Genomic DNA, 27,460 nt, shown 5'->3' with positions numbered 1-27,460 from the left:
ACACCGCGGGGCTGCCAGCGCGGAGGTGACAGCGGTGCCACGGCTGGTGGCAGCCCCAGTCCCCAGGGCCACGCGTGTCCCAACACCCGCAGCCCGGCTGCGATGCCGGATGCGCAGTTCCCCCTGCCGGCACCCGGGCGCAGCGCCCACGGCCATGGCCACGCGTCCCACGTCCCCAACGCCCCAGCCTGCGCGGAGGCACACATGCCGGGGAGGAAATCCTATTTTTGCAGCAGTCAGGACAGACACGGCCACAAGATCTCAAGCGACTGTCCCCAAGCTAAGGGATGCTGCAAGGACAGAAATACTGCCTCCCCGGAGAATAACCCGGGGCAGCTCAGCCTCTATGGTGGAAAAAAGGGCAATTTCAAGTCATCAGGGAGAGGCGGCCCAGTCCGGAGCACCCGGGTGTTTCTTCAGGGCCACACAAGCAAGGAAGAGAGACTGGGTGACGCATTAAGTGTCTTTAATCCAAAGGACTGAAGAGCAGACCAGGAAGATTAGTATAAGCCAACAGACAAAAATAAAATAAAATAAAAAAAAAAAGGGATAAAAATCGGATTTTAAAACAAATTAAAATTCCATACAGTGTCTAAAAGATCACCTAAAAACTAAACATTGCCTTAAAAAAATTTTTTTTTTCCCCATTCAAACACATTTAACGCAGTGAAACATTGTGACAAATAATAATAATAATAATAATAATTCATGGACTAAAGACTTCGGAGCAGCCATCCTGCTCCTGGGAGCGGGGGATCGCTCCCAGCCCCCCGGGAGCTGGCAGCAGGAGCTGCCCCCCCAGCAGAAGCCACGCCGGGGGAGGAGGGGGGCAGCACAACCCCCAGCCCTGGCCAGGGAGGGGACAGCGCTGCCGTCCCGGCTCCAGCTGCGATCCCATGCCACCTCCACCCCCTCCCCATGCCACCCGCTTTTCCCCGGGGACCCCCGGGACAGCATCGCCCCTGGAGCTGGGGGCTGCGGGAGCGGGCGGAGGCGGCAGGGAAGCATCTTTTCCCCACATCCCTGCAGAGTGGGGGGGATGCGGGGGGCACCGGCCTCCTGCTCACCCTCCCCCGGCCCCCCCCCGCCCACCCCTGAGGTCAGAACTGGATTCCAGGCACAGGTACAGACTGCGATGGCCACGGCGGGGGGAGCCACGAGCAGCTCCGCGCCCACGGACACGACACACACCCCACGCACAGACAGACAGACGGCGAGACAGACGGCGCTCGCGGGGAGAATCAAGGCTTCCAGGTCAGGGAGGGGTTGGGGGGGGCGGTGCTTTTTTGGCTACCGTGCTTTAAAAAACAGCAGTTTTCCAGGGCAACAAAGAAGCCTAGTGTCCACCAGGACCCCACACACAGCAGGGCCGGGGAGAAGGCAGCTCTCCTTCCCTGTCGTCCCCCCCCGACCCCCTCCCCAGCCTGAAGCCCATCTCTAGCCAGCATCCACGCAGGGAACACGCTGTCTGGGTTTCAGCTCTACAGTAGTTTTTAAAAAATATTTATACGTTATATACCCTAAAAAGGTCACCACAGGAATTTCCATGTCTTTGGAAAGAAGGAAAAAAAAAATAATAATCAAAACTGTTTCACAAAAGAAAAAAAAATAATATCCAATTATCGGCGGCGTTCACCTACAGGACAAAACCCCCGGCCGCAGCGTGTGGATCTGACGCAGGGGGGGATCTTACCGCCTGCTCCGGAAAGGTCAGAAACACAGGTGAGTAGCTAAAAATAACTAGTCTGGTATAAATGTCGAATTCCATGCGCTTGATATAACAGTCTGTCTCTTTTTGTCTTTTTTTCTTAAAAAATATATATATATAGTTATTGCTTTCTCAAGGGCCGGTGGGCGCGGGACACCCTCAGTGGGGGAGCGTGGCGGGCTCGGTGGGGTTCGCTTTCTTCCGCCTCTTCATCAGCAAAGGGTTCGAGGAATCTTCGATTTTCTTGATCTTGATTTGTTCGTAGTCCACTCGCATGGTGGCCAGCGCGCTCGTCATCTCCTCCTGCGGGCAGGCGGCACAGGCAGCGCCATCAGCAAAGCCCTGGCAGGCACAGCCCGCAGCCCCCCCTGACCCCCGGCGCAGGGGTCCCACTCCGAGCCCCCATGGGAACAAGTTACAGCAGGGGATGAGGGGCTCGCCGCCAATTTTTCCAGCCCCATCCCAAGCACGGATCTCCCCGAGGGCCAGCACGCTCGCAGGAAACCCGAATTAGCCCAAGAAGGCAGAAGCGGACAGGCCCCCGAGGTCACCCGGGGCGCAGGGTGTTGCAGACAGCAATGGAGAGAGGTTTTACCTTCACGTCCTCCCACAGATCCTTCTCCTCTTTCAGCACGCGGCTGGTGTGCAGTGGGGTCTGGGGCACCTGCATGGATTGCTGCCGAGAGAGCCAAGGAGCGTCAGCCGAGAGCCACAGGCATCCCATCCCTGCCCCATCCCTATCCCTGTCCCATCCCGCTGCTCCACCAACCCTGCACTCACCATGATCCAGGGGTGGTTCATGAACTCCGTTATCGTCATGCGCTGGGTCGGATCCGTCTTCAGCAGGTTGCGGATCAGTTGCTTAACTGGAAGGGTTTGCGCAGGGCTGGGTGTTAGCAGGTCCCGGGGTGGCCGTCCCCATGCTCCAACCCAAGCCAGAAGCCCCAAAACGCCTGCACGTGCCTCCCGTCCCCTCCATGCCACAGACCTCACCCCGGTCAAACCCTTCAGCCTCTCGAGCAAAGAGGCAAAGAAACTGCTGTATCCCTGAGAAGCGACCCACGACATGCCCAGGGTTCCCCCCACCGCAGCCTTCGTGGTGCTGCTGGACACAGGGCTGACCCCAAAGGGAGACCTCAGCCTGGGGACAAGCCGTCACGGGGACCACGTTTACCTTCCTCCGACACTTCGGACCATTCAGGATTGGGGAACTCGTACTGGCCCATTCGGATTCGCTTCTTCATGCCGGGCGAGATGGCCAGGCCGTGGTTGGAGTAGAAGGGGGGATACCCGCACAGCCTGCGCCGGGAGAGGGAGCAGAGTCAACGCGTCACCCCAAAAGCCTCCCCGGCAGCGCCCGCGGGGCACGGGGCAGTGCCAGGAGCAGGAGTGGTGCAGCTGGGAAAGGCTCAGCCCCACCAGCCTGCAGACGAGCTCAGAAGCTGCATCCCTCGCATCCAACCCCGGCCGGATGGAGAGGGATGCATCGGACTTACAGAATGTACATGATGACGCCGAGGGACCACATGTCACAGGACTTGTCGTACTTCTCCGGGCCCAGCACCTCCGGGGCTGGTAAAGAGAGAAACAAAACCATGAGTCAAAGCGGCAGCACCAGGAGAGAGGGATCCGACCATCCCATGGAGCCGGCAAAGAGCCACCCGCGGCTCCATGTGCTCTCGGCAGCGCTGCGGCGCAGGGTCTGGCATGGCCACGCCGGCAGCGGAGGCAGGAGCGGTGCAGGGTGGGTTTTTTCAGTAAAGTCTGGGTTGTTCTTTTTTTTCCCCCCATACATCTCACTCTTTAAATAGAGCTAGCACTTTACTAACGGCTAAAGTTAAGTCAGGCGGCATCTGCGTGGAATGCAGCCCCGAGCACAGCACCAGGGAGGCTGCAGCAGGGGTCTGCAACACCCGCCCCGCGCTGGGAGCAGCCGAGCAGCGAACACAGCACCCACCCGCACCCAAAGCGGTCCCCAGTCCCGGGCATCCCAGACAGGAGATGCCTCCAATGCCACACTGCGACGGAGGCGACAGGCTGGATGCAGAGGTGATGGGCTGAGCATGGCACCATCCAAACCCCCCCGGCTCTGCCCTCCAGCCCTGCAAACCCGCGGGCTCAGCCCCCCCGCCAGCCACTTACCCACGTAGTATGGCGTGTAGCACGGAGTGGCCAAGGAGTTGTGAGTGGTGGTTTCTTTAGCAAAGCCAAAGTCCGTGAGTTTTAGCACAGCGTTGGGTCTTTTGGAGGTGTACAAGAGGTTTTCGGGCTGTGGAAACACAAGGCAGAAGTGAGCAGAAGAGCCGGAGCAGCCGCGGCGTTGCCACGGGCCAAGAGGGACTCAGCACCACGGGGCAGGCGTGCAGCGTGGTACCTTCACGTCCCGGTGCGCGATGTTGATTGAGTGTAGGTACTGGATGGCTTCCCCAATGCTCTTCATTATCTCTGAAGCCTCTGAAGCAACAAAAAAAAAAAAAAAAAAAAAAAAGTCATCAGAGCCTTTATAAGCAAGTTAAAATGAGCACGGCTCCCAGGGCTACTCTACAGACCAGGAGCCAAGAGCACTGGCTCCATGTCGGGAGCCTGCAGCAAATGGGAGAGGAACTCCCAGGAGGAGGGATGGGGCAGGCTCCAGCTGCTGATCCCAACACCCAACCGCACGAGCCCCAGCATCACTAGGGACCCCAAATCCACAGGGAAATCAGCTGGGAAAACTGTCCCCTGAGGGACGTGGGGGCAACAGGCTTGAGGTTTGGGTTGTGTGGATGCTTTTCCCAGCTGCAGGAGCAGAGGGGATGAGACTCATGAGATCTATGAGAACCACAGGACCTGGTCTCCATTTTTTGGAGGGGGGTGGATGTTTCTGAAGGTGACTGAAGCTCCTCCCTCTGCTGGAGTGGGATGCACAGGGCATGGGGGCAGCTGAGAAACCATCTCCTAACCCTGCTCTCAAGCGAGGGTGAAAAGCAGGGCCACTTGCACCCACATTCCTCAACCCCCAAGAGCAAAACCCCGCTGGCGATTCCAAAGAACGACTGAGGGAATGAGCTGGACCAGAGACACTCCTATAAACAGCATGAACTGGTCCAAAGATGAAAACCCAGGTCCCCACGGGCTCCATACCCCGTTCCGTGAAGGCCTGGTCTCCCCTGTCTTGAATCCGGCTGAAGAGCTCCCCGCCGTCCAAGCTGGAAGAGAAGCCGGCGGCGTTAGATGCTGCGGCACCAATTTCACGCCAGCGCAAGCAGTAGCGAAACCTCCGGTGCTCAGCCAGGAGCTGCACAAGCTCAGCAAGAAACAAACCCCTTCCCCATCCAAGCCCTCGGGTCGGTGCTTCTGGGCACAGGGCGTTTCAGAGCCTTCCCCTTCCAGAAATGAGCAGGGCAGAGGCTTCGCGCTGGCGGCGGAGATGCCGGCTGCGAGCGGACGTGGTCTCCCCACCAGCCCACAGAAACACATTTACAGTAAAGACAGCGAACGTGGCGAGAGCGCTCCCGGCACGCTTGGCCTCCTTTAGCTCACGAGCCAACCACCCCGTGCTAACCCCGCGCAGAAGTGCTGAGCAAAGATCGCGGCACGGGCCAGGTGTCAGCGGCGCTGGCACGGGCTCACCGATGGGATGGGGGAGGCAGGGACTGAACCCCGCCGCAGCAGAGCAAGCTCTCGGATAAGATGCTGGAGAAGGACCATGGGAACCTTGGCGTGGTTCCCTCCCCAGCCAAAGGCCCCCCGGGTACCCCAAGGAAAAACTTGGCTCCAAGAGAGATCAGGGGTGAGATCAGGGGTAATTCTCCATGAGAACAGGGATAACAGCGCTTCCTGTCCCTGCCTTATCTAACTGGAGCAGAAATGGCTGCTGGCTTTCCCAGCGCAGATAGCATCTCCTGCCAGCGCCCTTGACATTCGCTGGACATCTGCGATACAGATAGCGCGCAGCTGCCGGGGCCAACCGCTGCACGGAGCGCACGAGGAGACACACACCGTGCTCACGCTGAAAGGCAAATGCTGCCTCGTGACCGGCGTTACCCCCAGCGCATCCCTCGGATGGCAGGGAGCTCCGGCAGAGACACGCCGCAGGGAGCTGCCGCTGCCCCGGGGACTCGTTTCCATTCAGCTACCGCTTTCTTCCCACACGAGCAGATGCGCCGCGCAAACCTTTCCTATCCCCAGCTGCCCGGCGTCCCGGCGCAGTTCTCAGAAGCCTCTGCCCACACCAGAGCCGCTCAGGCGGCGGCCGCGCTGCCTGCCCCGGCGCTGCTCGCACCCGCTGCCCCCCCAGGCAACCGACCGGCTTGCCAGAGGAGAGGTTTTGGCAAGGAAGCTGCATCAAATCACAGCTGCGGTTGGGATGTGGTTTCAATACTTTCCCCTTCATTCCTCCCTCCTCCCCAGGTTATATCAAACATCTACCCGAACCAGAGCCGCTCAACGGCTGCTGCAAGAGCTGCAGCGGCGGCGGTAGATGCACCAGCCCGGCGTGGCTGCACGCTGCCCAGCCGACCCCACCGCAGGCTGACGGGGTGCCAGGAACCGCTGACTACCCCGGCTTTCAATGGCCAAAGCAAGTTTGGTTATGATCTATCTGCTGCGAGAACCACAGGCCTGAAGCCTCCCGACAGCCGAGCGAGTTTTCAGAATGACTCAGAGCCAGCGCAGCTCCCGCCGTCCCTCCAACGCCAGCGGTGCAGCATCTCTTCCAGGGTTTCCATCCCTGCGGCTCGCAGGCTGCTTTCCCCGCCAGAGCATCTCCCTGGCGTCCCCAGCACCCCAGGCAGGGATGCGGGAAGGTGCTCGTCCCACTTTTGGCATCACCCCACAGGGCCGCGGGTGCTCCGGTGGGGAGAGCCCACCTGCAGCGGCGCCACCGGGGACTCACCACTCCATGACGATGAGCAGACACTTCCTCCCCTGGTAGAGGTTCTCGTAGACATCCATGATGCGGACGATGTGCGCGCACTGCGATGCCCTCCAGTGCAGCTCCACTTCCCTGCGGGCCTTCGGACAGTCCTGCAGCATCTGCGGGAGAAGCCAGACCCCGTCAGCCCTGAGCCCCCCCGGGGGAGCCGGGCTGCTGGCACAGCAGCCACCCGGAGGAGACGCAGGGCGAAGGCCGAGCGTGGGTGCTCTCTGTGAGCATGGGTGCTCTCTGCAGGCAGCACCCAGGCGCGCTCTGTGCAATGCCTCCATCCCCATCTAGTGGGAAGAGCGCGAAGCCGCCCGTCCTCAGAAGCTTTTACCCTTCCAAGGCTGGTAAAAGCTTGCCCCGGCTGCCTGCCACCTCCCTGCCCTCTGAGATGCCCCCCCGCTGCCCAGCCAGCCTGTGCCACCAGCAGCAAGACATCCTACCGCATTCATAAACAAGCTTCTGCACACCGGTACCAACACCACTGCACCCCGGGGGGCCACCGAGCATCCCTGCTCTCCCCTTCGCAGCCCCCTGGCAGCACCCGCTGCCCACCCGTCACCTCCCACCACCCTTCCGCTCCGTGGGACTGGCAGGACCCTCCTGCTCTGTGTCCCGACGCACAGCCTGGGCACAAAGGCACCCTCCCCGTGGCTTGGGAGGCCACCAGCACCCAGCCACGCGTGCCCGGGGAGGGGACAAAGCAAACAGCCAGATGTTCCCTAAATAACAGCTTTTCTCACAAGCAGCAGCAGCTCTTTAATGAGGCTCTCGCCCTTCCCAGAGACAACTCTCAGTTCCCAGGTGCAGGAAGGATTTGCTCGTCTGCCACAGACTATTAATTACCATGTTTGTCAGGATAAACAACCAGCCTTAATTATTATACTCCTAAATATAGATCAACAAACGTGTCTATCTTTAGTCCATTTTCCTTCCTGTCTCTGGCAGCTCCTGCGGCCGGGCTCGGCGAAACACCCCGGAGCAGGTCTGCACCTCTGCGTGGCAGCGGCACATGGAAATGCATCCCACCCCCAGCCTGCATCGGCAGGAGACAGCGCGTTTGCTCGTTTTACCAAAACAGACACAGAAATGTACTTCTCGCCCCTCTGCCCTCTCCCGGTCGAGCTCCCAAGCTGGTTGATTGCTCAGCCGGCAGCGGAGGAGCATCAGCCCCTGGGATGGTTCCCTGGCCTGGACCGAAACGGTGCCCGGTGCGTGGCAAGGACCACTCTGCCACAGGGGGGATGTCACGGGAACAAGGGTTAACGCTTGCTGCGGCCCCAAGGGACGCACGCTGCCTGTTTGTAAGTGACACACTGGCTGACGGCGCTCGCAGAGCAACGGCGGTTTGCATTCCTGCCCGCAACAGTGCACGGATCCCTTTGCCACAGGGAAAGGGACAAATAGGATGCGCGCTGCAGCCGCCCGCCCGTAACCCCGCTACGGGGGGTCTGCTCACACCTCTCCCACCTCCTCGGCTCTCCCCCTTCCCGGGGCGCAGGAAACTCATGCCTGTGGATGGTGTGTGGGGTGGCTTCTGGCATCAAACCATTGGGAAGCTCAGTGAAGGCCAAAATCACGGAATTTTTCAGAGTTGGAAGGGACCTCTCGAGATCACCTAGTCCCACTCCCCTGCTAAAGCAGCATTGCCCAGAGCACATCACTCAGGGCTGCATCCAGGCGGGTCTTGAAGGTCTCCAGAGAAGGGGACCCCACACCCTCCCTGGGCAGCCTGTTCCGGGGCTCTGTCACCCTCGCCGTAAAGAAGTTTTTTCTCATATTTGATCGGAACTTCCTATGTTCCAGCTTGTGCCCGTTACCCCTCGTCCTGTTACTGGGAACCACTGAAGAGAGTCTGGCTCCATCGGCCAAGCCACCCTTTGCACAACACCATTTCCACCGACAGCCTCGGGGCACAGGGAGGACAGGAGGCTGGGCAGCCCCTCCTTGCTCCTCCATTGCTTAATTACTCTAAAAACCGGATCCTGCTGAATTCGAAGCCATAAGCCAGCGCAGCGCCAGCCGCCCCAGCAGCCGCGCAGGCAGGGAAGGGGCCTGGAGAAAAGCTCAGCTATTTGCGGCTCCGCTCCCAGCAGCCTGGCGTGGGGAGCCAGGAAACTGAAGAGAAAAAAAAAAACAAAAACAAAAAAAACAACAACAAAACAATTTGTAATTACGCGCTGGGAAAATTGAACAGCAGGAAGCAGACGGTTAACATCATTCTGCACAAAGACAAACAGGAGATGTACAGAAATACATACCCAATTTTTAGAGGTCACTCCGAGCGCTTCTAAAGGAGCTTAATTGTGTTTCTAATGAACCAGGAGGCAGCAGCCTCCATTACCTGTACCAGCACAGCGCTGACGCTTGCTTTTGTATTCGGGCACCCGCCGGCGAGCAAACAGCTGCCCCCGCGCTCTCAAACCACCCCGGCTGCAATTCAGCCGCGGCACCCGCCGGCCGCCCCCTGCTCCCCCGCGGGACGGAGATGCGATGGATGGAGCGGCCGACGGATGGAGCAGCCACTCGCCCGGCTGGGAGAGGAGCAGATTAAGCCTCGTTAAGAGAATGATTTGGTCTATTGAGGAAATGTTCCCGCTGGCAGGTGCCAAGCGGGGCGACGGGGTCAGACGCAATGAGGCTGCGTGGGGGAGGCCATTACCGCCGCAGGAGGGACGCGGCGATGCCCAAACCACGGTAGAAGCCACCTGCACGTCCAGCATCACCCGCTGCACCCACACAACCTCCATCCCAGCCTGGGCACAAAGCACCATCTCCCTGCACCCCGGGATGTGCCGAGCAGGCGCAGGGGTGGGAAAGCACCATTCGGTCCCGGCCCAGGCGGGGTGAAGGCAGCGCTTCCACCAGCTTCTCCTCTTTAGGTGGGAGCCGACAGCTCCCTCTCCCTCCTCCGCTCCTCGGCCGCAGTCAGCAGTGAAACCACAGGCATTGCTCTGGTCACTGGAACTCCACACGGAATGCGGGGGGGTGCGGTGACACTGCCCAGGTCCCTAATTTAGCTCCGGTATCCAGGGCAGGCTACGGCTGCAGCAAGATTTGTGTTTCTTGGCTTGCAACGGGGAGGCTGGGATGGGAAAAGCACCTCCTGTTTCCCCGAGGTTCGGCAAGGGTGAACCGCCCCCATCCCACCCCAGCTGAGGGGACCAGCCTGGGGACACCGAAGCTTCAGAGCAGCTTCAGAAGCAGGAGATTTTGCAACCAAAATAATCCAGAGCCCAACCAGAGTTAACTCCTCACACAGGGGAGGTGGCAGCAGATGGACAACCCGCTGCAAACCCCCACGGCTGCTCACGGTTCAGCTTTTCCGCCTCTGTAACCTCCTGTTCCCCTTCCAAGGGAGGGCTCCTTAGAGACCAAACTCCTCGTTATTTCAGACGGGAAGCGTTGCTCCCTGCTCGGCTCTCGCCGGAGCAGAGGGCTCCGGCACCGCAGCGGGCAGTAACCAGATCCCCGGGTTACACAAGTGTCCCTGGGAGAAGGGACAAGGACAGCGCTGCCGAGGGGACTCTGCCACCCTCTTTGAGCAAAACTACGTTTCACGCACAGAGGAGTCCTGCACATAGCCCTTTGCGGCGAGGTTAGGTGCTTTAGATGTTAGCTGTGTAGCCAGCACAGGTCTCCAAACGTCTTCTCATCATCAGAGCTTGTCTCTGTGTTTCGGTGTCCCTTCGACACTGCGTGGGACAGGGGACAGCCGGGAGAGCCATGCCACCTGGGCCTTCCCACCAGGGCATCTGCCCGCAGGGAAGGAGGGAGAGCTGGGAAAGGACCACTCCGCCCTCGTCGCAATTAGGGAGGAAATTCAGCTTTCAGCCGCGTTCCAGCTCTCCTCACAGCAGCCTGACACCGCCGAGATTTCGGCAGACGGCGTTTGCTGCCATCCTGTGCCTTGGCGCAGCCCAGCTCCCCCAGCAGCCTGTACACGCTGCGAGAGAAATTGGTTACGTGCAAAGCTAAACGCGCTCATTAGCCTCATTAAACCCCTCAAACCGAGGGCTCCAGAACCATCCCCATCAGCGGGCGGTGCAGCCCCTGCCCCTACGTGCTCGGGACGCCCCCAGCAGCAAAGGCTCCTGCAGCAGCTCCGGGATTTTCACCACCTTTGGAAGGACAAACCCTGGACACGGCTCCTGAAAACAAACCAGCTCATGGGGGTGTCTGCAGGGGGATGGCACCCACCCAGCAAACCCAAACCCCCGACAAGCTGCCTCCATGGCACAGAAATGGGGCTGAAAAACCGAGCGGGCTCCTGCTGCCACCCCCGCAGCCATCAAAAATGAAAATGAGCTTCAGCTCAAACAAGAGCTGGGGGCTCTGCCCCGTTCGCTCGGCAGCACGTCGAGCTGAATTCCCACCCATCATCTACCTCACACCGAGCGCAGGGAAGGAAGGAAGACGCCGGAGAAAACAAGGGGGCTGGAGCCGCTCACGTTCCCTCGCCCACGCGCGTCCTCAGGCACCACTGATTCAGTCTTGCCGCCTCCTCCGGGGATGATGGGCCGTGAATCACGGCGGGTTCGCCCAGGAAGCTCCCTCCTCCGCTGGCACAGCAGCGGGTCCCCAACCACCCCGTCCCGCTGCCCCTCGCCGTGGGTGCCCCCGCAGCCCCCAACGCTGCTGCCCCAGCCGCCACAACGCGCTGCGCTCGCTCAGATTGGCACAATAGCCCCGTGGAAGAGCTTGCAAGGGAAAACTCACCTCTCAGGGGCAATTCCCAAGAAAACTGAGGATGAGGCACACACCGGCACGCCGAGCTGTTCATTGTCCAAGACTGCCCGTCTTCGCTCTGGCTCCACGCTCACCTCGGGCGCTCCAGCTGCTCTTGCAGGCAGGGTATTTTTATTTCCATGTGTATTTTGATCGCAGCCGCTTCACGGCGGTTCCCAGCCGAGCAGCACACGCTGCATGCCTCGCCGGCGCGGCACCCACCCCTCCGACCACCTCCTGCAACAGGACCCGCAGGAGCGTGCCCATGCCCCACACAGCCCCGAGGAGCTCCCCTCGCGCGCCGTCTGCGCCATGGGGGTGAAAATAAACTGTTCTTAAGTTGCAATAAAAATAAACCTACAGTAAGGAAAGGCAGGCTGTCACCCTCCCGAGTTATCAGTGGGGGAGCAGAGCAGAGGTTCCCTTGCCTGGTCTGCACACACGGGCTCCCAGTTCCCCCAGCTGGACTAGCACAGCGCAAGGGGCATTTTTTCCTAATAAAGCAAAAGGGTTTCTCTTCAAAGGATTTGCCACTTCTCATCTTTCCACGCGAACTGGTTGCCAACTGGCCTCAGCTGCTGAAAACGTTTGTGGAGCCGGCGCTGGATGCTTTGCACATGCTGTTCCCACCTCCCAGCGCCGGGAAGGCAAACCCCATCGCCCCCCACGCCCGCCCAAGGAACCACGGCGCCGGGGGACCCGGATTCAGCTGATCACCTCCCATGTGGCTTTTTTCCTGCCTTTAATACCAGCACATTTGGGGAGCCCACAAGTAATCACCCCAGAGTCCCGAAGCTGCCCCAGCCTCTGCTGGAGGCGGTTGGGAGGGAGCAAGCAGCACAAGGGCACGGAAGCAGCAAAGCTTCGTTCCACTTTCACTGTTTATTAACTATGGAAGAGAAATCACGAGTCCCAGAGCCCGTAAGAGGAATTATGTTACCAAACGCAGGGAAATTTGTGGTTCAATCACAATGCAGTAAGGGCGAAACGTGCAGCCCAGGAAACCTCCCCCACACCACCGTGGCTCTTACATAAACCTTTACATCAACCCCATCCCCGCTGCCGGCACCCACCACCACCAGCAGCGCCCAGTCGGAGGCGATGGGACTTTCCCAAGGTCATTTCTGCTCTGTCCACCCACGGGAAGCCACACAGTCCCTGGGTGAAGAGCCTTAAGCCCCAACAGACCAGGCAAAAGCCTCATCCTCCTGTTCCCTTTGCCCAGGGAAAGCCGGAGAGGAGGAGGAGCGGCGCGTGGGCCCCGCGGTGTGCCCCATCCTGCCGGGACAGGGTGGTATTCAGAAGGGTGGCTGCTGCTCCCGGACGGGGATGGCTTCATCCAACCCTCACGGTTTGCAAGGCAGGACAGTACCAGCCACCTGGAGGGACGGCGGCTGGTGCCATCGGTGTCCGGGTGGATGCTGAGGCTTTGACCATTCGGGCAGTGTGGCTGGCTCCATGCATTAGTAGCACCTCCACGTACAAAAGGCCACCCTCCGCGTTCACTTGCCCAAGGGAAGATGGAGAGGCTGGAAAAAGCGTCCCAGCAAGAGAGAATTATTCAGATTAGACAGAGCTACGAACAGGGAGCAAGCCTGGAGACGCAATTCATGCCGAGTGAACACAAACGGATGCACATGCTCAAGCTGCTCGGCCGCATTCTCCGAGTCTGAATTATCGGAGCGCTGGGAGGGAGACCCGGAGCCACCACAGCAAGCACAGGGAACGCCTTCCCACCAAGACAAGCCATAAGCCGGGCACGAAGAGGCTGGGTGTGCGAGGGACAAGCCAAAAACCCCGCCAGCAGCAGCCGGCACGCTCGGGGAGGCCGATGTCGGAGCGGGCGGCCCCATCCCTGCTCCTGCAGGCGATTTTGCAATGGGGCGGAGGATGGAAACGGGGCGAGGGAAGAGGCGGCGATTGCACAGCACTTTCACAAGGAGCCCCACCGCACCGGGGCCTCGCTCGCCCACAAGGGTTGCGCAACCCTCGGTGCCCCGTGCGCTGCCACGTCCCCCGCCCGCGGCTCCCACCGGGGTCCCTGCCCACCGGGGATGCTCGGGACCCCCGGCCCCACACCCCCCCCTTCCCCAGGGCATCTGCTGAGCATTTCCTCACCCAGCGACAGATGCAGCCGCTATTCAGCCTTTTCAGGCTGCAACAAAAGCCTCTCCAGGCACACAAAGGCGAGGAGCAGAAGAGGGGCCCGGGCTTAAACAAGAGCCACCTGCCAGGGGCCCGTGTCCCCCCCCACACCGTGCAATCGGGGTGCTGCCCCCCGGCCAGCCCCGCTCTGCAGAGCCCATTGCCCAGCAGCAAAAATATTCTCAGCACAATAATTTCAAGGAGATGAAGCTCCGAGGAGGTACCTGCTGTGGGTATCCAGGAGCGGTGCCCCGGATGCTGAGGGACGGGCCACCAGCGCGGTGGGGACATCGGGGACAGGGAGGCAGCAGGCGGGAGGGGGATGCGAAACTCATGGGAAAAAGTCAAAGCAGGTAAATGGCAAGAAGGCGGCAGCGCGAAGCATCTCCGCTGACTCACGGCACCAGCAGCAGGCTGGAGCTGGCGTTCAATGAAGAGGAATAAGTAGTTTCAGCTTCACGTGTCTGAGAAAAAACGAGATTAGGGGCACAACCAGTCGCAGGTTTTTGTTTTGGGATCGTCCTCTACATCAGAAGCCGCACTGGGTTTTGGTGACTCACCTGCTGCTCGGCTCCCCGGGAGGCATGGGGGCTGGAGGAGCCAAGACCAGCCCAGGCACTAGCCACGGTTAGCAAGGTCCCCATGTCCTGCTACGCAGAGGGACGTTCCCGGAGGTCCCAGGGAGCAGATCTGGCTGGAGCGATGGAGTCACCACCCTGGCCAGGACCTCCAGGATCTCCCCGTGAACCCAACAGGGACAAAGGGGGTGATGATGGCCAAAATGCCCCAGCCCAGCCCACCCCTTCCTACAGGCATTCAAGGTGTCACCCCTGAGCAGGGAAGGGGGGCAGCCGCTCTGGGGCAGGGGGACGCTCGGGGACCCCTCTCTGCAAACCGAACCACCGCATCCCCCCGCGCCTCCGCCAAGGACATGCTGCCGCTGCTTTTCATCCGCGCGACACAAAGCGAAAGGAAAATAGGAAGCGGCGGGAGGGGCGGATATCTCCACGTGAGACATGGCTGCGGCCACATCCGTGCCACGCACGGCCCCTTCCCTGCCGCCTCCTCGCCAAGCGTCGGGGTCAGCTCCTCCTCCCAGCCCCTCCATCGCCAGATTTCCTACCGGAGCCGCCAAGCTCCCGAACGGAAAAGCGCACGTATGTGCTTTTATGATAGGAAGTGGTTGATATTCGCAGGCGTGATTGATACAGGAGTAAACACTAATGTAAACCATTAACTCGGCGCCGACCTATGTCCTTTGCACTTCCCTCCCGCGGGCACGGCTTGAAAAAAACCCTTATCGCCGTGCCGGCACCCTGGCTGCCCCGGCACGGAGCCGTGCTGCCTCCGCCAGCCCTCTGCGCCGGCCGGGGGCTCTCCATCGCACGTGGGACAGACCCACGCAGCCGCCGCCATGCAGCCCACCCACAGCACCGGGAGCCCCCAGCATCTTTTCGGGTCCCTTGCTCCATCAGCCTCAGCACAATCCTCGGGACAACGCTGCATCACCCCACCATTGCCTCCCAACCCAGGGACAGCTTTGTGGGGATTCCCCCCACCTACATCCCATAGTTGCTTTTATTTTTAAGACATGCCCACCCATTCCTTACTTTTAAGCTGGAAGTGATTCAGGGGAGAGGCTCAGGCCTCTTGCAAGCAGAGGAGCCCTCAACACGCACAGCTTCCCAGCAGCTCCTGGGCTCGCTCTCGGCACAAAAATGAAGTTTCTCGGGGCTCAGCCCATGGGCAGGACCCCCCTCGGGACAGACAGGCGGCCGCCGCCCCCTCCCAGCACAGCGACCCTGCTGCTGCCTTCCAACACACATCTTACAGCAGTGTCAATAAATAAATATTAAAATATATATTTAAAGAAGGAAAAAAAAAAAAAAACACAACAACCCAACAAACCAAAACACAAAGCCGCATTGAGGCCAACCACTCTTGAAGTGCCATTCTTGCAGCGGTACGGCCTCGGGATGCATTTCCTCCACCAGTGCCAAGCCCGAGGAGGGTTTCATTTACACACCCTCGAAGGTCAGTGACGACAGCACGTTTTGCATCATTCTGTCCTTTCCTCAGCCGTTTATTTAGTGGAGTTTCACCCTCGTCATGGGCTTTGTCAACACCAGGGCACAGCAAACACCTTCCTGAGATGAGGCCGGGGGTGCACAGCCCAGCTGCGGTGCCTCGTCGGCAGCAGCTCTGCCTTTGCCGGGCGATTCCTGATGGGATGCAGAGGAGCACCCTCCCACAGCCGCGACCCATGGCATGAAACCCTGGAGGCACCCGAGCGGTGCCAGTCTATCTAAGGGGTCGGCATCACACTCCTGCACGGTGAACCTGCACCAGGCACGGTGTCCAAAGTGGTCTGGAGGCTGCTGGGGCCTCGGGGCTGGGGCTGTGGCTCTTCCCTGGGCGAGATAACCAGCTCCCGCGCTGGGTGGCCACCACTTTTGTTGACGGCGGGGTTTGTTTTGTGCAGGGGAAGGCCAGGACAGGAGCGACACGGGGATTTTGTAACACGCCTTTGTCTGCAGGGGCCCCGCAGCCACCAACTGCCTTCCTCCCGGCACCGCTCCCTCCACCTCTCACACGGCACAAGAGACATAAAACCCCCAGCGCCGTCAGCTCCCATGCCGCTGGATGCTGAAGCCCTCCTCCGGGGATGCTCGGAGCCCTCCACCAGGGATGCTCAGGGCAGACACACATGGGGCAGGGAGAAGAGCTGCTGCAGCTGACCCACAAGAAGGCACGTAACAAGAAGGGATGCTAACGAAGGGGCAGAGGGAAAGGGGGGGACTGCACCCCACTGGGAGATGCAGAGCTGTTCAGTGGTACGCATCACCCACCACCCTCTCTCTCCTCCATCTCCCCAGGCAGAGCTGCTCACCGAGAGCCAGGGCTGCTCATGGCTCTCCCTCACTGCAGCCGCCTGGCCCCGGCAAGGCTGTCCCTGCACTGCTGCCCTCCTCCTCCTCCTCCTCCTCCTCCCATTGCACAGCTGGTGCGCATCCCCAGGACCTGCAGAAGAGCTGGTGGGGCCACCCGTTTGCAATGAACCCACCCGGGTTAAGAGCCAAGCAACACTCCAGACTCAACATTTTACGCTTCGACTTTACCCACCACAGCAATTAGTGTTTTAGGGGAAATCCTGGACCTTGAAGCAATGCACTGAAAGGCCGAGAACCCTCCTGCCGCCCCTCGGGGCCAAGCAGGGTGTCCTTCCTCCACCAGCCCCTCTTCCCTCCGCGCCAGCCATCCTTAAACTCTTTCAGCCGGGAGGAAAACACAGTTGCGTTTCTATTTAAGAAAAGCCCTTCTTTGCATCCTGCTGGCACCTCATTAAAGCTCGCAGGACGCGGTGGCTATTATTAGCTCCCTCCAGGCTTTCGGCAGCCCCAGGAGCCCCCGCGGCACCTGTTGGCAGCAGCCGCAGAGCCCGGGAGGTTTGGTGAAGTTGGGATGGAGCCCAGACCACCAGTATCCCGGTCAACCCCGTCACCTCAAAATACCTCAGCCAAGGAGCCTGCAAAACTCAGCACGGAGCGCCTGGGCACACACACCTCCCAAAACACCCTCGGAGGAGACACCTTCTCCCCCCGGGCGCTGCCGAGAGGGACATGCCGGTCTCCAGAGGCTGCTCCCATGGAGCTCCTGCCCAGCAGACTACAGCAAGGGGCCGACAGCAGAGGTCTTACGCTCTCCCATCTTTTCAATACGCAGCAAAACCACCCGCACTCTGGGAAAGACTCACTGATCTCCTCCTGGATGCCCAGTACCCCACTGCTAGACAGTGTTCACCAGCAGGTTCCTTGATTTCTTACCAAATACGACAGACAGCAAGCGCTTTGGACACGTTTTGCCTGTTAGATCAGAGCAGAAAGGAGATAAAAGGATACATGTAGGGAGATTTAAACAAACCAACAAAAAAAAAAAAAACCTACTCCTGCAGCTACTGCTGCTCCCCTGGCAGGCCGGGCTGTTCACTTTGGGCATTCCCATACCCAGCCTTTAAAAAGAAAGCTCACCCGACGGACTCCAGCTCCCCCGGGGCAGCGTTAACCAGGGTCCGAAGGAGCGGAGGCAGCCCCGGGGCAGGGGGTGGGCAGGGGAAGCTGCTCTCCCCGGGCTGGCCGGGGATTCCCGGGTCCTGCTTTGTATGAATTTAAGCTTTTTCAATTCCACTTCTTCACAAAAAGGGCTTAGGGCTGTGGGGAGCCAAAGAGCAGACAGGCCAGCCTTTGTGCGGCTCGGCCGCCCACGAGCTCCGGCAGCCCCCACGTTCCCCCCGCAGCACACTGGAGCACGGTGGCAAGTGCCAGCGCGGGCATTGCCACCAACCCCGCGGCCCCGCAGAGCCTGGAGCAATGCCTCGAGTCTGCAGAACCTCCGTTTTTTAAGCGAGAGAGAGAAATTAAGTCTTCAACGGCCCATACGAACATCACCCCCCCTGCGTTACCCCCATCTCACCCGTGATGAAGTTCAAGGCTCTTTCCAAGGCTGCTGGGAGGGTTTTGGGTCAAGGCGGGTACAAGCTCCAGATCTTCATCACTGGTTAGGAGTTAAGTCCCTAAAACCCTCAAGGCACAGCCACCACGTCCCAGGCGAACCCCCCTTCCAGTGACATTTGCCCGGTTGTCTCAGTGTAGTCTTTGCGGAGAAGGACCGTGAAAGGGAAGTTTTGGTAAAAGCCAGAGGAGCTTGACCCGCCAAGCACAGGCTGCCCTTACTGCCAGAGCCCGGCAAAACCGAGCTAGCCGGCTACACCGAGAGCAGCCAGAAACTCTCCTTGCCCTCGCTGGCCGGACCCCGCAGATCCTCAGGGTGAAGCCCAGAAATAGGAATATCAGCCCAAAGCACTGCACGCAGAGGCACACGGAGAACATCACCACCTTCGGTGGACTCCCCCCGACCGCGGCAGAGGGTGCAAGCCATAGACCTGCTCCAAAGCTCCCGGGGAGCAGCTCCGGCTCCCAGCCCTCCTGCCCCACGGCCGCCCGCCAGGCACCGGAGCTGCTGCTCAGCAGCGTGCAAATACCGCCTTTTAATCCGTTCATGAACTCCCTGGCATCTTACTCACCCAGGCTTCATCAGCCCAGTATTTGCATCTCTAACGACACGCACTCGAGGCCGGGCTGGTCGTCTCCTCCAGCAGCCAGGAGCTGCGGAACAGGAGCACCAGGACAATCCCAAACCCCCCAGGACCTGGAGCGCTTCCCTGCTGAATCCCACCACCCACGGAGCATCTCCTGGCCTGGTAGGGACCTGCTTTTTATCAGTGGCTCTTCCTCACAACAAAAGAGACTGAGAGATTCTTCCCCAAAGTGGAATAAGCAGGGAAGGAGGGGAGACATAAAATCACAGACCCTCATACCAGGAACAGGGTCATTCCTTGCAGGAAAAAGCCCTGAGGTCAAAAGCGAAGGCCTTGGGAAGCCTCTGCTGAGCTCCTGGGCCAGCGAGGGGGATGATGTCCTTGGTGGGAGCCCGGGCAGGTGCCAACCGAGGGCTGAAACACCGACAGGCTCCCCAAAACAGCCGTGCCCCTGTGCCAGCACTGCTCTGCCCATGGCACGGGAAGTATCTGCCCTAAAACACTGGATTGGCAGTTCCAATGACTTCCAGAAGATAACCTGGGTTCAAACATCCCGGCCAGCCCACCTGTCCCAGCACCGCGGCACAGCCACTGCTGCAAGAGCCACCCACATTTTCTCAGCAATCTGCGACGGGCAGCGAGGTTGCGAAATGGCTGAAGAGGAAGGGAGAGTCACTCCAGAGCCTGGAGGGGACCGGGCTGGCAGGAGGAGGCTGTCACAGGTGACAATGGCTCTCGCAGCCCAGCCGTATCCGAAAACAGCGGCTACAGGAGCTGCAGGAGCCAGCACTCTGCAGGGGACGTGTCGCTGACACCCACAGCGGTGCCACCCGCAAGAGACACGGCCCCTGCCTTTGCGCTAAATCAAGTGGAAATATAATACGTTAAAATTGTTCTTAGACACGGAGCTGGCATATGCAATAAGGCTGTCACTAACTACTGAAAATAAAAACATATCCCTGTCACCGGACCAGCTCCCCTCTGCTTTTTACTTTACTTATTTTTGTAAAGTAGGCTGAGGATAACGTGCGTACTTTCAGGTTTGTTTGGATCCGACTGCATCTGAGATGCCCAGGATGCTGCACCCCCAGCTCCCAGCCGCGCCGCTCAGACCCGGCTCCCTCCCGCGCTCACGGGCATGGGAAGGGACGAGCTGCGGCTACTGGAATTGCAGACTGAGGGGACGCGCTGCCAAATTTCCACAGCAGCCCCAGCTCGTGTTCCAGCCGCATTTCCCTGAAAACACACTTTTGGCAGGAGGTCCGAGGAGCCTTTCAGGAGGCTGCCCCAGCTCGGTGCCGGGCACCAGGGCCAGAGGGCGGCGGGGGGACAGCACTTCCGCACGCCCCGCAGAAGATGCTCCCACCCGCGTCTGCCCCATGGAAACCCAGGAGGTGCCATACCCCTTGGGACAGGGACAGCACGGAGTCCTGACCTGCTGTTACACGGATTTAGCCTGTTTCAGGGCGAGAGGCGTACGGCAATGATGATGCCAGGCCCAATTTACCCTCCTCTTCTGGGGCCAGCAGAGCTGGAGAGGCCGAATTCAAGAGTGCCCGGGGGAGCCGGCTGCAGCCAGGGGCACGCAAAGCGACGCAGCAAAGTTAATTATGATGACGAAGGAAACGAGTCCATCCCTCCACTGATCCCAAATCTATAGCCCAAACCGGCTAAGGGTATCTGACGAGAGCAGAGCTGCAAAGTCCCAGCCTGGCTGGGAGCCCCAGGAACATTCAGATCTGGGCTTGCATTTTGAACTTTATCTCTAGTTTAGGCTACAGCTCGCTGGACCGCCAGGCACATAATCACATGCAGCCCTGACGCCAACAGCTTAAATAACCTCATTACGTATGATGGCAAACGCTGTGCCAGCTGCAGACTGCTTGAGCCAAGGTGCTCACCTGCCCTCTCCGCTGGAAGAGTGTGGTTTGTCACAGCAAAGCAGCGTACCGACGTAATACCCAATTCCCGGGAAGATGCTGTCATCCTCCCCGGCAGCATCAGACCGAAGATGGAGCCACAGCGGAGCTCCACGTGCTCCCAGCAGTGCTCAGAGAGGAGCCACACTGGTACCGCGTCCTGTATCTCCCCTCCCGACAGCAGGTACCGTCCCAACACCCTCCAAATGCCATTTTTGCAGCTCACAGCATCTCCAGCAAAACTCATGTTTCGGGTCCTCTCAGGTCAGGGGGTTCTACCAGCACGCATGGGCTCTGGGCTGTTAGTCCCTTCCCCAGGCCACGAAGGAAACAGCGAGTTAATGCAACCATTAAACCGGCTGCTTGATATAATCCCTACCTCAAATTGGTAAGATCTTAAAAGGCTGAAATCTTTGAAATGGCTCAGCCACGAGGTATAAAGAAACAACAGCTTAAAAGGCTGTTACAGCTCTCCGCATTCAGACTCGCTCTTGCGTGCCCCGCTCTAACCCCGTGCGCTGCTCCCCGTCCTCCTCCACGGGGGATCGGCCGTGGAGACGGAGCCCTCTCCAAAGTGAGCCTCCAGGCACCGGTCACGCACACAGTCCTCGTGCCAGAGCTGAAAGGAAAATAGATTTTAGCATCCTGCAGCCAAGAAAGACGAGGGGCAACCACAGAGGGGATGGGGGCCACTTTCAGTGAGATACGGGTCTCAGGGGCTTTTCGAATCCAGCACCAATGTCACTACCAGGGATGACCGTGATGCTCAGCAGCTCTGGACCAGGCTGAAACACTGACTCAACGTGACTGCCCGGGCTGAAAACAGGTTTCTTGGGGATCAGTCAGGCAAAGTGTCCCCGTGTTTCCGTGCCAGCCTCTGGAGCTGGTGGAGGGATCGTCCTGGTCCTCGCGGATCCACCCTCCCTCCTCCAAACCCAGCCTGCGAGCACAGCGGGGTCACGAAGACCCTTCTCCTGGTCCCTGAAGACCCTCTCCTGATTCTTGCCTCACTTCTGCTGCCTGCACCCCTGCCCGCAACGGGGAGAGGAGCTGAAGGGCATGGGGCAGACATGGGGGTGCCTGGCAAACGTGGGGCCCCGAGTGCCGGCCGGTGCCGGGCTGCGGCAGACGCCCTCGCCCGCCACAGACAGCCCCGGCGCGGCGGAGGGGAGGGAGGCAGGCAGGGAGGGAGGGAGGCAGCGCGTTATTCTTGGAAACCAGGAGGTGAGGTCATGCTGCCTGAATGCTGCAACTTGAGGCCAGACGCGCGGGGCCAGTTGTGCTTGGAGAGGAGCCTGACTTCTGCCGCGGGCGGCCGAGCGAGGGCCGTCGGCAGGTCGGGAAGCTGGGAATGTTGGGACCTAGCAGGGAGAAAGGGTTTCTTCATGAAGGAGGGCTCACTCCACCCAGGCTCTCAGCAGCAAGCGCGAATCCCAGCAAAAGGACAGGTTTTAAAATAGCATCTCTGCGGGAAAGCCCTTGGACCACCCCAGTGCAGGGCACGTGAGCCCACCAGGAAGGCTCAGGAGATGCCAAACCTGGAGCCACACTGATCCCCGCACCGCAGGGACTGCAAAACATCCGCTTGCAACCCTGCCACTCCTCCAGATGCCTCCCACATACCCGCCCTGCAAACCCTGCAGCGCCCGTCGGGAGTTCATCCATCCCACGGGATCCCGGAGCGCATCCCAGAGGTTTCTGGAACGAGAGAAGCCACCAACCAGCTCTTTCAGGCTCCCTAGGCAGGAACTTCCTGGGAGTTTTCATCACCTATGCCTACCCATCCTCCAGCCAACGCGCGAGGAGACGCGGCTCTCAGTCTGCACAGCTTCAAATTATTTATACCCTGCTTTAAATGCCCTACAACAGGCAGCACGTGGCTGACACAGCCCAGCGCCCCTCTCCTGCTCGCTACCCGCAGGCAGAGCCAGCGCCTCCCCAGACAATCACTGTCCTCTACATCGGGCTTCCCTGACGTGGGCGCTGGCAGATGGCAAAAGCCTCGCCGAAGGCCAGCGGGAGCTCAGTGTCAATGAAAAATTAGTCATTTTACCTGGCCGTATTCGGTTATTAAATCACACACACACAGGGGCTGTATTTTCGTCCTGCAGGACGGCTGCCCGTGAACGATTCATCCCGGAGCAAGGAGCTCAGCTCCTAAGCCCAGTATCACTTCTGATGGGCTGCAAGACCTTCAGTAAATCACTGCATCTCAGTTCCCCACCTCTGAAAACGTGGGAAACACTGACCCTGTTTTGCAAGGCCTATGGCTGATGCCATTAGGTTACTATTAAGAGGAAGAGCCCCGCCACTTCCTGAGCACGTGTCAAAGCAAAAACCAAGCCCCTGCTCCCAGGCCGTTATCAGTCCATCTCGGTCGTAGGTTTGACTGCTCAGAACATGTCATGTATTTAGAAGAGATTAAGGCAAATCCCAAATTGTTTAAACAAACTCATACCCCAAGTCCGTAGACTCCTTTGGTCAATGAGATAATAAACCACTGCCTTGGAAAAGTCCCAGTGATGTCACTACGCTTTCCACAGCTTTTCAACCATGCACAGAAGACCACGGTGAAGATGTTTCTGGTTATATAAAATACGTGGTAGAGTTTAAAACAAAAATCCGCCCCCTCCCCCAGAGGAGTACAGCAGACACACAGCGAGCTGTTTCCCATGAGCGCGAGCCCAGGATCTTCATCTCCTCCATCACTTAGAGGCTATTTTTCCAGCTGGATTTTCTGGCGGACAAAGAATTGATCTCAAATGAAGCTGCAGGAAGCCACAGGAAACAGGGTGCTTTGCTCCTCTAAAGGTCTCTGTAAAGAACCCAGGCCATGACGGCAGAGAGAGCACGAGGCCACCAGCGACACGCCGGCTCATCCGCAGAGCTGCTCGGTATCGGCTACGAGACACCTGCCCTATTTCCACGACAGGCATCTTACAAGAACAATAAGCCACAAAAGTACTGGGCTCCTTCCTCCTTCTCCATCAGAGGAACCATCGCTGGCAGATTATCTGACGAGGCTGAGAGCGAGACTGAGAGTGTTTCGCAAACGTGCCCCGAAGCACCGAGGATGCTCCAGAAACAGGGATGCCGGAGCGAGAGGGGGCAAGTTTGCAAGGAGTCGCCGTGGCCCCGCCAAGCTCTTCCAGCTCCTCCAAGCTCACCAATCCAGCTGAGGATTTCCTGCTTTGAAGCTGGGGTTAGGAGTGAGGTTTGCTAATTTGTTTTAAAGCAAACCTGCTCCAGGAAGAGCTCCATCAAGTGACACATACAGCAGAGAAGAAGTTGCCACCCGCTATTACTGGCCCCCGCTCTCTGGTCTGGCTTACCTGCGATTTCCTCACCGAATTAGGAGAGCCAGCCATCAACCCAATATCTTGCCTAAAGATTAGTCTTAAAAGTGGAATTTGCGGTAGTCAGCCCCACCGTCGCAGCCTGCGTCACTAATGCCAACAGCCTGACCACAACGAACACCGCCAAGTCGGGTCAGCGGTGACCTACATACAGCAGGCTTTACAGAAATTACAAGCCTAATTTTGCCTCATAATAAATCACACCAAGGTACAAGGAAGAAAGGGCTAAGAAACCACCCAGACCTCGCATTTCAGTTCCATTCATCACCTCTCCGTGGACTTTATGTTCCCACCCTGCAGTAAATCACCGCACATCAAACAGGGTCAAGTCATGGGTGACTGGGACCATCAGTGGCCTTCTTCCCACCAGATAATTCAGGGATGCCACACGTCAGGTACTGCTCAGTGCGAAAAAATAGAATAAAATTAGTGGGGGGAAACTAGCAAAATAAAAGATAACAATCTATAATAAAAGCAACGGAATATCTCCTGTTTTCACCTAGGTACTACACAGCAAATAAAACTCCCATCCATTAACTCACACAAAGCACCATTTTATTTAATGATGCGTCTCTGCCATGGACAGTTGCACTGGAAGGAGGAGAAAATTGGCCGTAATATTTTCACTGCTGCTGGAACGGTGTCTCCAAGCTCACACTTCCCCGGCGCACTGAAGAGTTCTCTTAGGCAAAGTGACTCGCAGCAAAACCCTCACCTAAACACATCTCAGGTTGGGAGAAAGAGGTTTAACAACGTAATAGATGCTCACGATCCAAAAAGAAGCACGGCATAACCAGAAGACACCGTTAATATCAGGGAGAGACACAATTGCTTCCCTCCAGTGGAGGATTGCATTATTATACAAGATTTTGGAAAAGGAGATGTAAAGAGCAACGTTCCAAATGGAAAGGTTTGCTGCACAACCAAAGCAGGCAGCACAGAGAGGTTTCAGCTGTGGCTTCTGGCGATGGGCCATCGGGATTCTTTTAAGCATCATCTGAAACATGACAACTCGATGCAATCACTTCTGTGGATCCTGCTTTAGGTCATCTTTCCACACTGATGCAGCCCATGAGTAATTCGGATCCGAATACCTCTCTGCAGGTCTCGGAACAGAGATGCTATTCCGGCTGCGTACCGGAGGAGGGGATGAAGTCAGCACACATCGTGTCTGGGGCAGTCACCCCCACCAAGTTTGGGTTTGGTACAATTCAGCATAATAACCGAATAACCCACGCCTGTAGCTCACCCTCACCAGGACAAGCCGGGTAAGCACTGGCGCGTCCAAGAGCCCAAACTCACAGCGTAGCAGTTTTTAAGGGGCTGGAAGGAATCGCTTACAGTAGCAGCTGTGCCGCTCTTCGGAAAGCCAGAGAGGCGTCCAACCGCCCAGCTGAACGCTCCTCTCTTGGCAGCCACGTGTGAAGAGGCCGGGGCAGGGGACAGGGAAGACAACCAACACTTTTCCAAAACAGAGATTCAGCGTCGAATACACCTCACCCTCCCAGAGCCACACAGACGCTCTGCACCACCCTCCCGCGTTACAGCGCGGGGTCCCCCCCCAGCTCAAAGAGGGGCTTTTCAACGCGGCCAAGGGACCAACGCGGCTCGTGACAGTAAATCCTGACCCCACCTGCGGCACCGCGCGGGGTACGGGCACCGTATCGGCACCAGCCCCAGGTGTACCATGGGGTACGGGCACCGTATCGGCACCAGCCCCCAGCCCCAACCGCCCTCCCCACGCTGGGGCAGGGAGGAACCGCAGCACTGGGTCTCCTCTGCCATCCTTCCCCTTTCAAGGGCTGTGAAAGGGAAGTGCCGGAATCCACGCTTTAAATTCTCGAGTTAACGGCAGAAGCGAGGAGGAGCCCGTCTGTCAAAACAGAAGAGGATTTCACTAATTTCCAACCGAACGAGATGACAATACATGTCATCTCAGAGCACAACGCGGGGCTACTCACAAGAAATGCCTGCGTTTCCGAAGGAAAAGTCAAACTCGTATCGTTCAACTGAACCCCCCCTCCTTAACCGCAGGGGTTCAGCACCGTCCCTTGCTGACCCCAGCACCCCCGTGGCATGACTTGTGCCTCCAAAGCCACTTGTTCATTCATTCAGTTCATAATCCTAGATATTAACAGATGGGCTGCTTTAAAAACAAAAGAGGTGGGGGTTATGGATTGAGGTGGGGTGTTTTTAGCCTTCACAGTTCTCAGGGTAACGCCGAGGGTTTGAACAGCTCATGTGTGGGCGCAAATTGCGCCGATGCTCGGGAACACGGTGCTCCCGCTGAGCAGACGGCCTGTACCCGCGTCACCCGGCGCGTCGTGAATCCATTCAAACTTCCCAAAGTCCCTCCGGCGGGGAGACACGCTCCCCCCCTTCACTCAAAAGCCTCCTCTGAAAACAAGGGAACCGCCGCATCGTCCAGCGTGTGCCAAAATACACCTTTGCAGCCACTATTTATCTATGTATCTTTCAAACAGAAGTTATGGACAAGGGGTAAATACAATAATGATGAAATATTCCCCAGCTGAAGTGGGGGACGACAGCCACTTGGTATTACATGCCGTTTGGTACGGCCGGGGCCAGGAGAGCCCCGGCATCGAGCGGGGACCCCCGGGCAGCCGGGGTGCATTTATCCACAGTGCCACGAGCGGGGGACACTGTGGTTTGGGATGGGGACACCGCGGGGTGACACCGGCCAAGCCAAGGGTCCCCTCTGCTCCAGACCTCCCCCCGAGGTGGGCTACCAAGATGTCATTTCGCTTCGTTTCCCGTTAGAAAGCCCCGTCTCCGTGCTCTTAACGGGGGGAAAAACACACATTAAAGCATGGCGGGCCGGCCGGGCAGCAGCCGGCTCCATTGTCCCCGCACGCCCCGCTCCCGGTCCCCGCTGTCGCTGCCCGTTTTCCCGTGCCCGGCCCCCCACCCCGGGGACCCCCCCCCCGCCCCGCAGCAGACATCTTCCATCACTGTCAGGCCGCTGCCCGCTCCTCCTGCCCCTTCCGCGGCGGGGCGGGGGCAGCCCGGAGCCGCCCGCCCCTCCGGTCCCCGTGTGTGTCCCGTCGTCGTCCCCCCCCCCTCCTCGCCCCGGGCCGCCCCGTCGGGGGGACCCCCCCCGCTTCCCACCTTGAGAGCGAACTTCTCCCCGCTCTTCTTACTGAAGATCTCCAAAACTTTCCCGTTGATGCCCAGCCCCAGCACTTGCGTGGTGACCTTGTAGTCGTCCGTGATGGCATTCTTCCGGATCTGCAGGCCGCCCTTCACCGGGAACGGCGGCGGCGGCGGCCCGTGGAGGGGGGGAGCGGCGGGCGGCGGGGGCGGCGGCGGCTGGGGCGGCGGCGGGCTGGGGAAGCCGGCGGGCGGCGGCGGCGGCGCCCCGGAGAGCATGGCGGGCGGCGGGCGGGCCGCGCCGGGCGGGCGGCCGGGCTCCGGGACTCGGCGGCCGGCGGAGCCCGCTGGGAACGGGACGGGGGTAAAGCAGCAGCAGCGCCGCCGCCGCCCCCCGCCGGTGCGCCCCGGCCCCGGGAAGAGCGATGGCTCCGGTGCGGCTCCTCCTCCTCCTCCCGGCGCGGCGCGGCCCGGCTCTGATGTCAGCGCCTCGCC

The 27,460-nt window shown here is 59.2% G+C and overlaps 1 protein-coding gene and 1 long non-coding RNA gene across 2 annotated transcripts; both read right to left on the bottom strand.

The window, feature by feature from the left end:
- Window positions 1-449: 449 nt before the first annotated feature.
- MAPKAPK2 (MAPK activated protein kinase 2) lies at window positions 450-27,460 on the bottom strand. The gene is made up of 10 exons (XM_063356406.1): window positions 26,984-27,460; window positions 6,585-6,724; window positions 4,832-4,896; window positions 4,083-4,162; window positions 3,851-3,977; window positions 3,205-3,280; window positions 2,883-3,007; window positions 2,489-2,574; window positions 2,304-2,384; window positions 450-2,011 (listed from the first exon to the last, which is right to left on the bottom strand). Exons 1-10 carry the CDS (start codon window positions 27,242-27,244, stop codon window positions 1,868-1,870), a joined length of 1,185 nt encoding a protein of 394 aa, XP_063212476.1. The 5' UTR covers window positions 27,245-27,460; the 3' UTR covers window positions 450-1,867.
- On the bottom strand, window positions 7,250-23,460 carry LOC134525497 (uncharacterized). Its single transcript, XR_010073798.1, has 3 exons — window positions 14,045-23,460; window positions 13,709-13,948; window positions 7,250-12,868 (listed from the first exon to the last, which is right to left on the bottom strand). It is a non-coding gene; the product is annotated as an uncharacterized LOC134525497 (long non-coding RNA).

This window comes from Chroicocephalus ridibundus, chromosome 20 (genome assembly GCF_963924245.1).
Source record: "Chroicocephalus ridibundus chromosome 20, bChrRid1.1, whole genome shotgun sequence".
NCBI classification, from domain to species: domain Eukaryota; kingdom Metazoa; phylum Chordata; class Aves; order Charadriiformes; family Laridae; genus Chroicocephalus; species Chroicocephalus ridibundus.
The sequence above is the reverse complement of the archived record's forward strand: the minus strand, read 5'-3'. Positions and strand labels throughout refer to the sequence as shown.

Bases quoted from the DNA above. Each gene is read 5' to 3' on its own strand.
- MAPKAPK2 (XM_063356406.1), bottom strand. From the start codon at position 27,244: ATGCTCTCCGGGGCGCCGCCGCCGCCGCCCGCCGGCTTCCCCAGCCCG. The intron at 3,008-3,204 runs GTAAGTCCGATG...CTCCCGGCGCAG, and splicing joins GGCGTCATCATGTACATTCT to GCTGTGCGGGTATCCCCCCT. The intron at 2,385-2,488 runs GTGAGTGCAGGG...CTCTCTCGGCAG, and splicing joins TGAACCACCCCTGGATCATG to CAATCCATGCAGGTGCCCCA.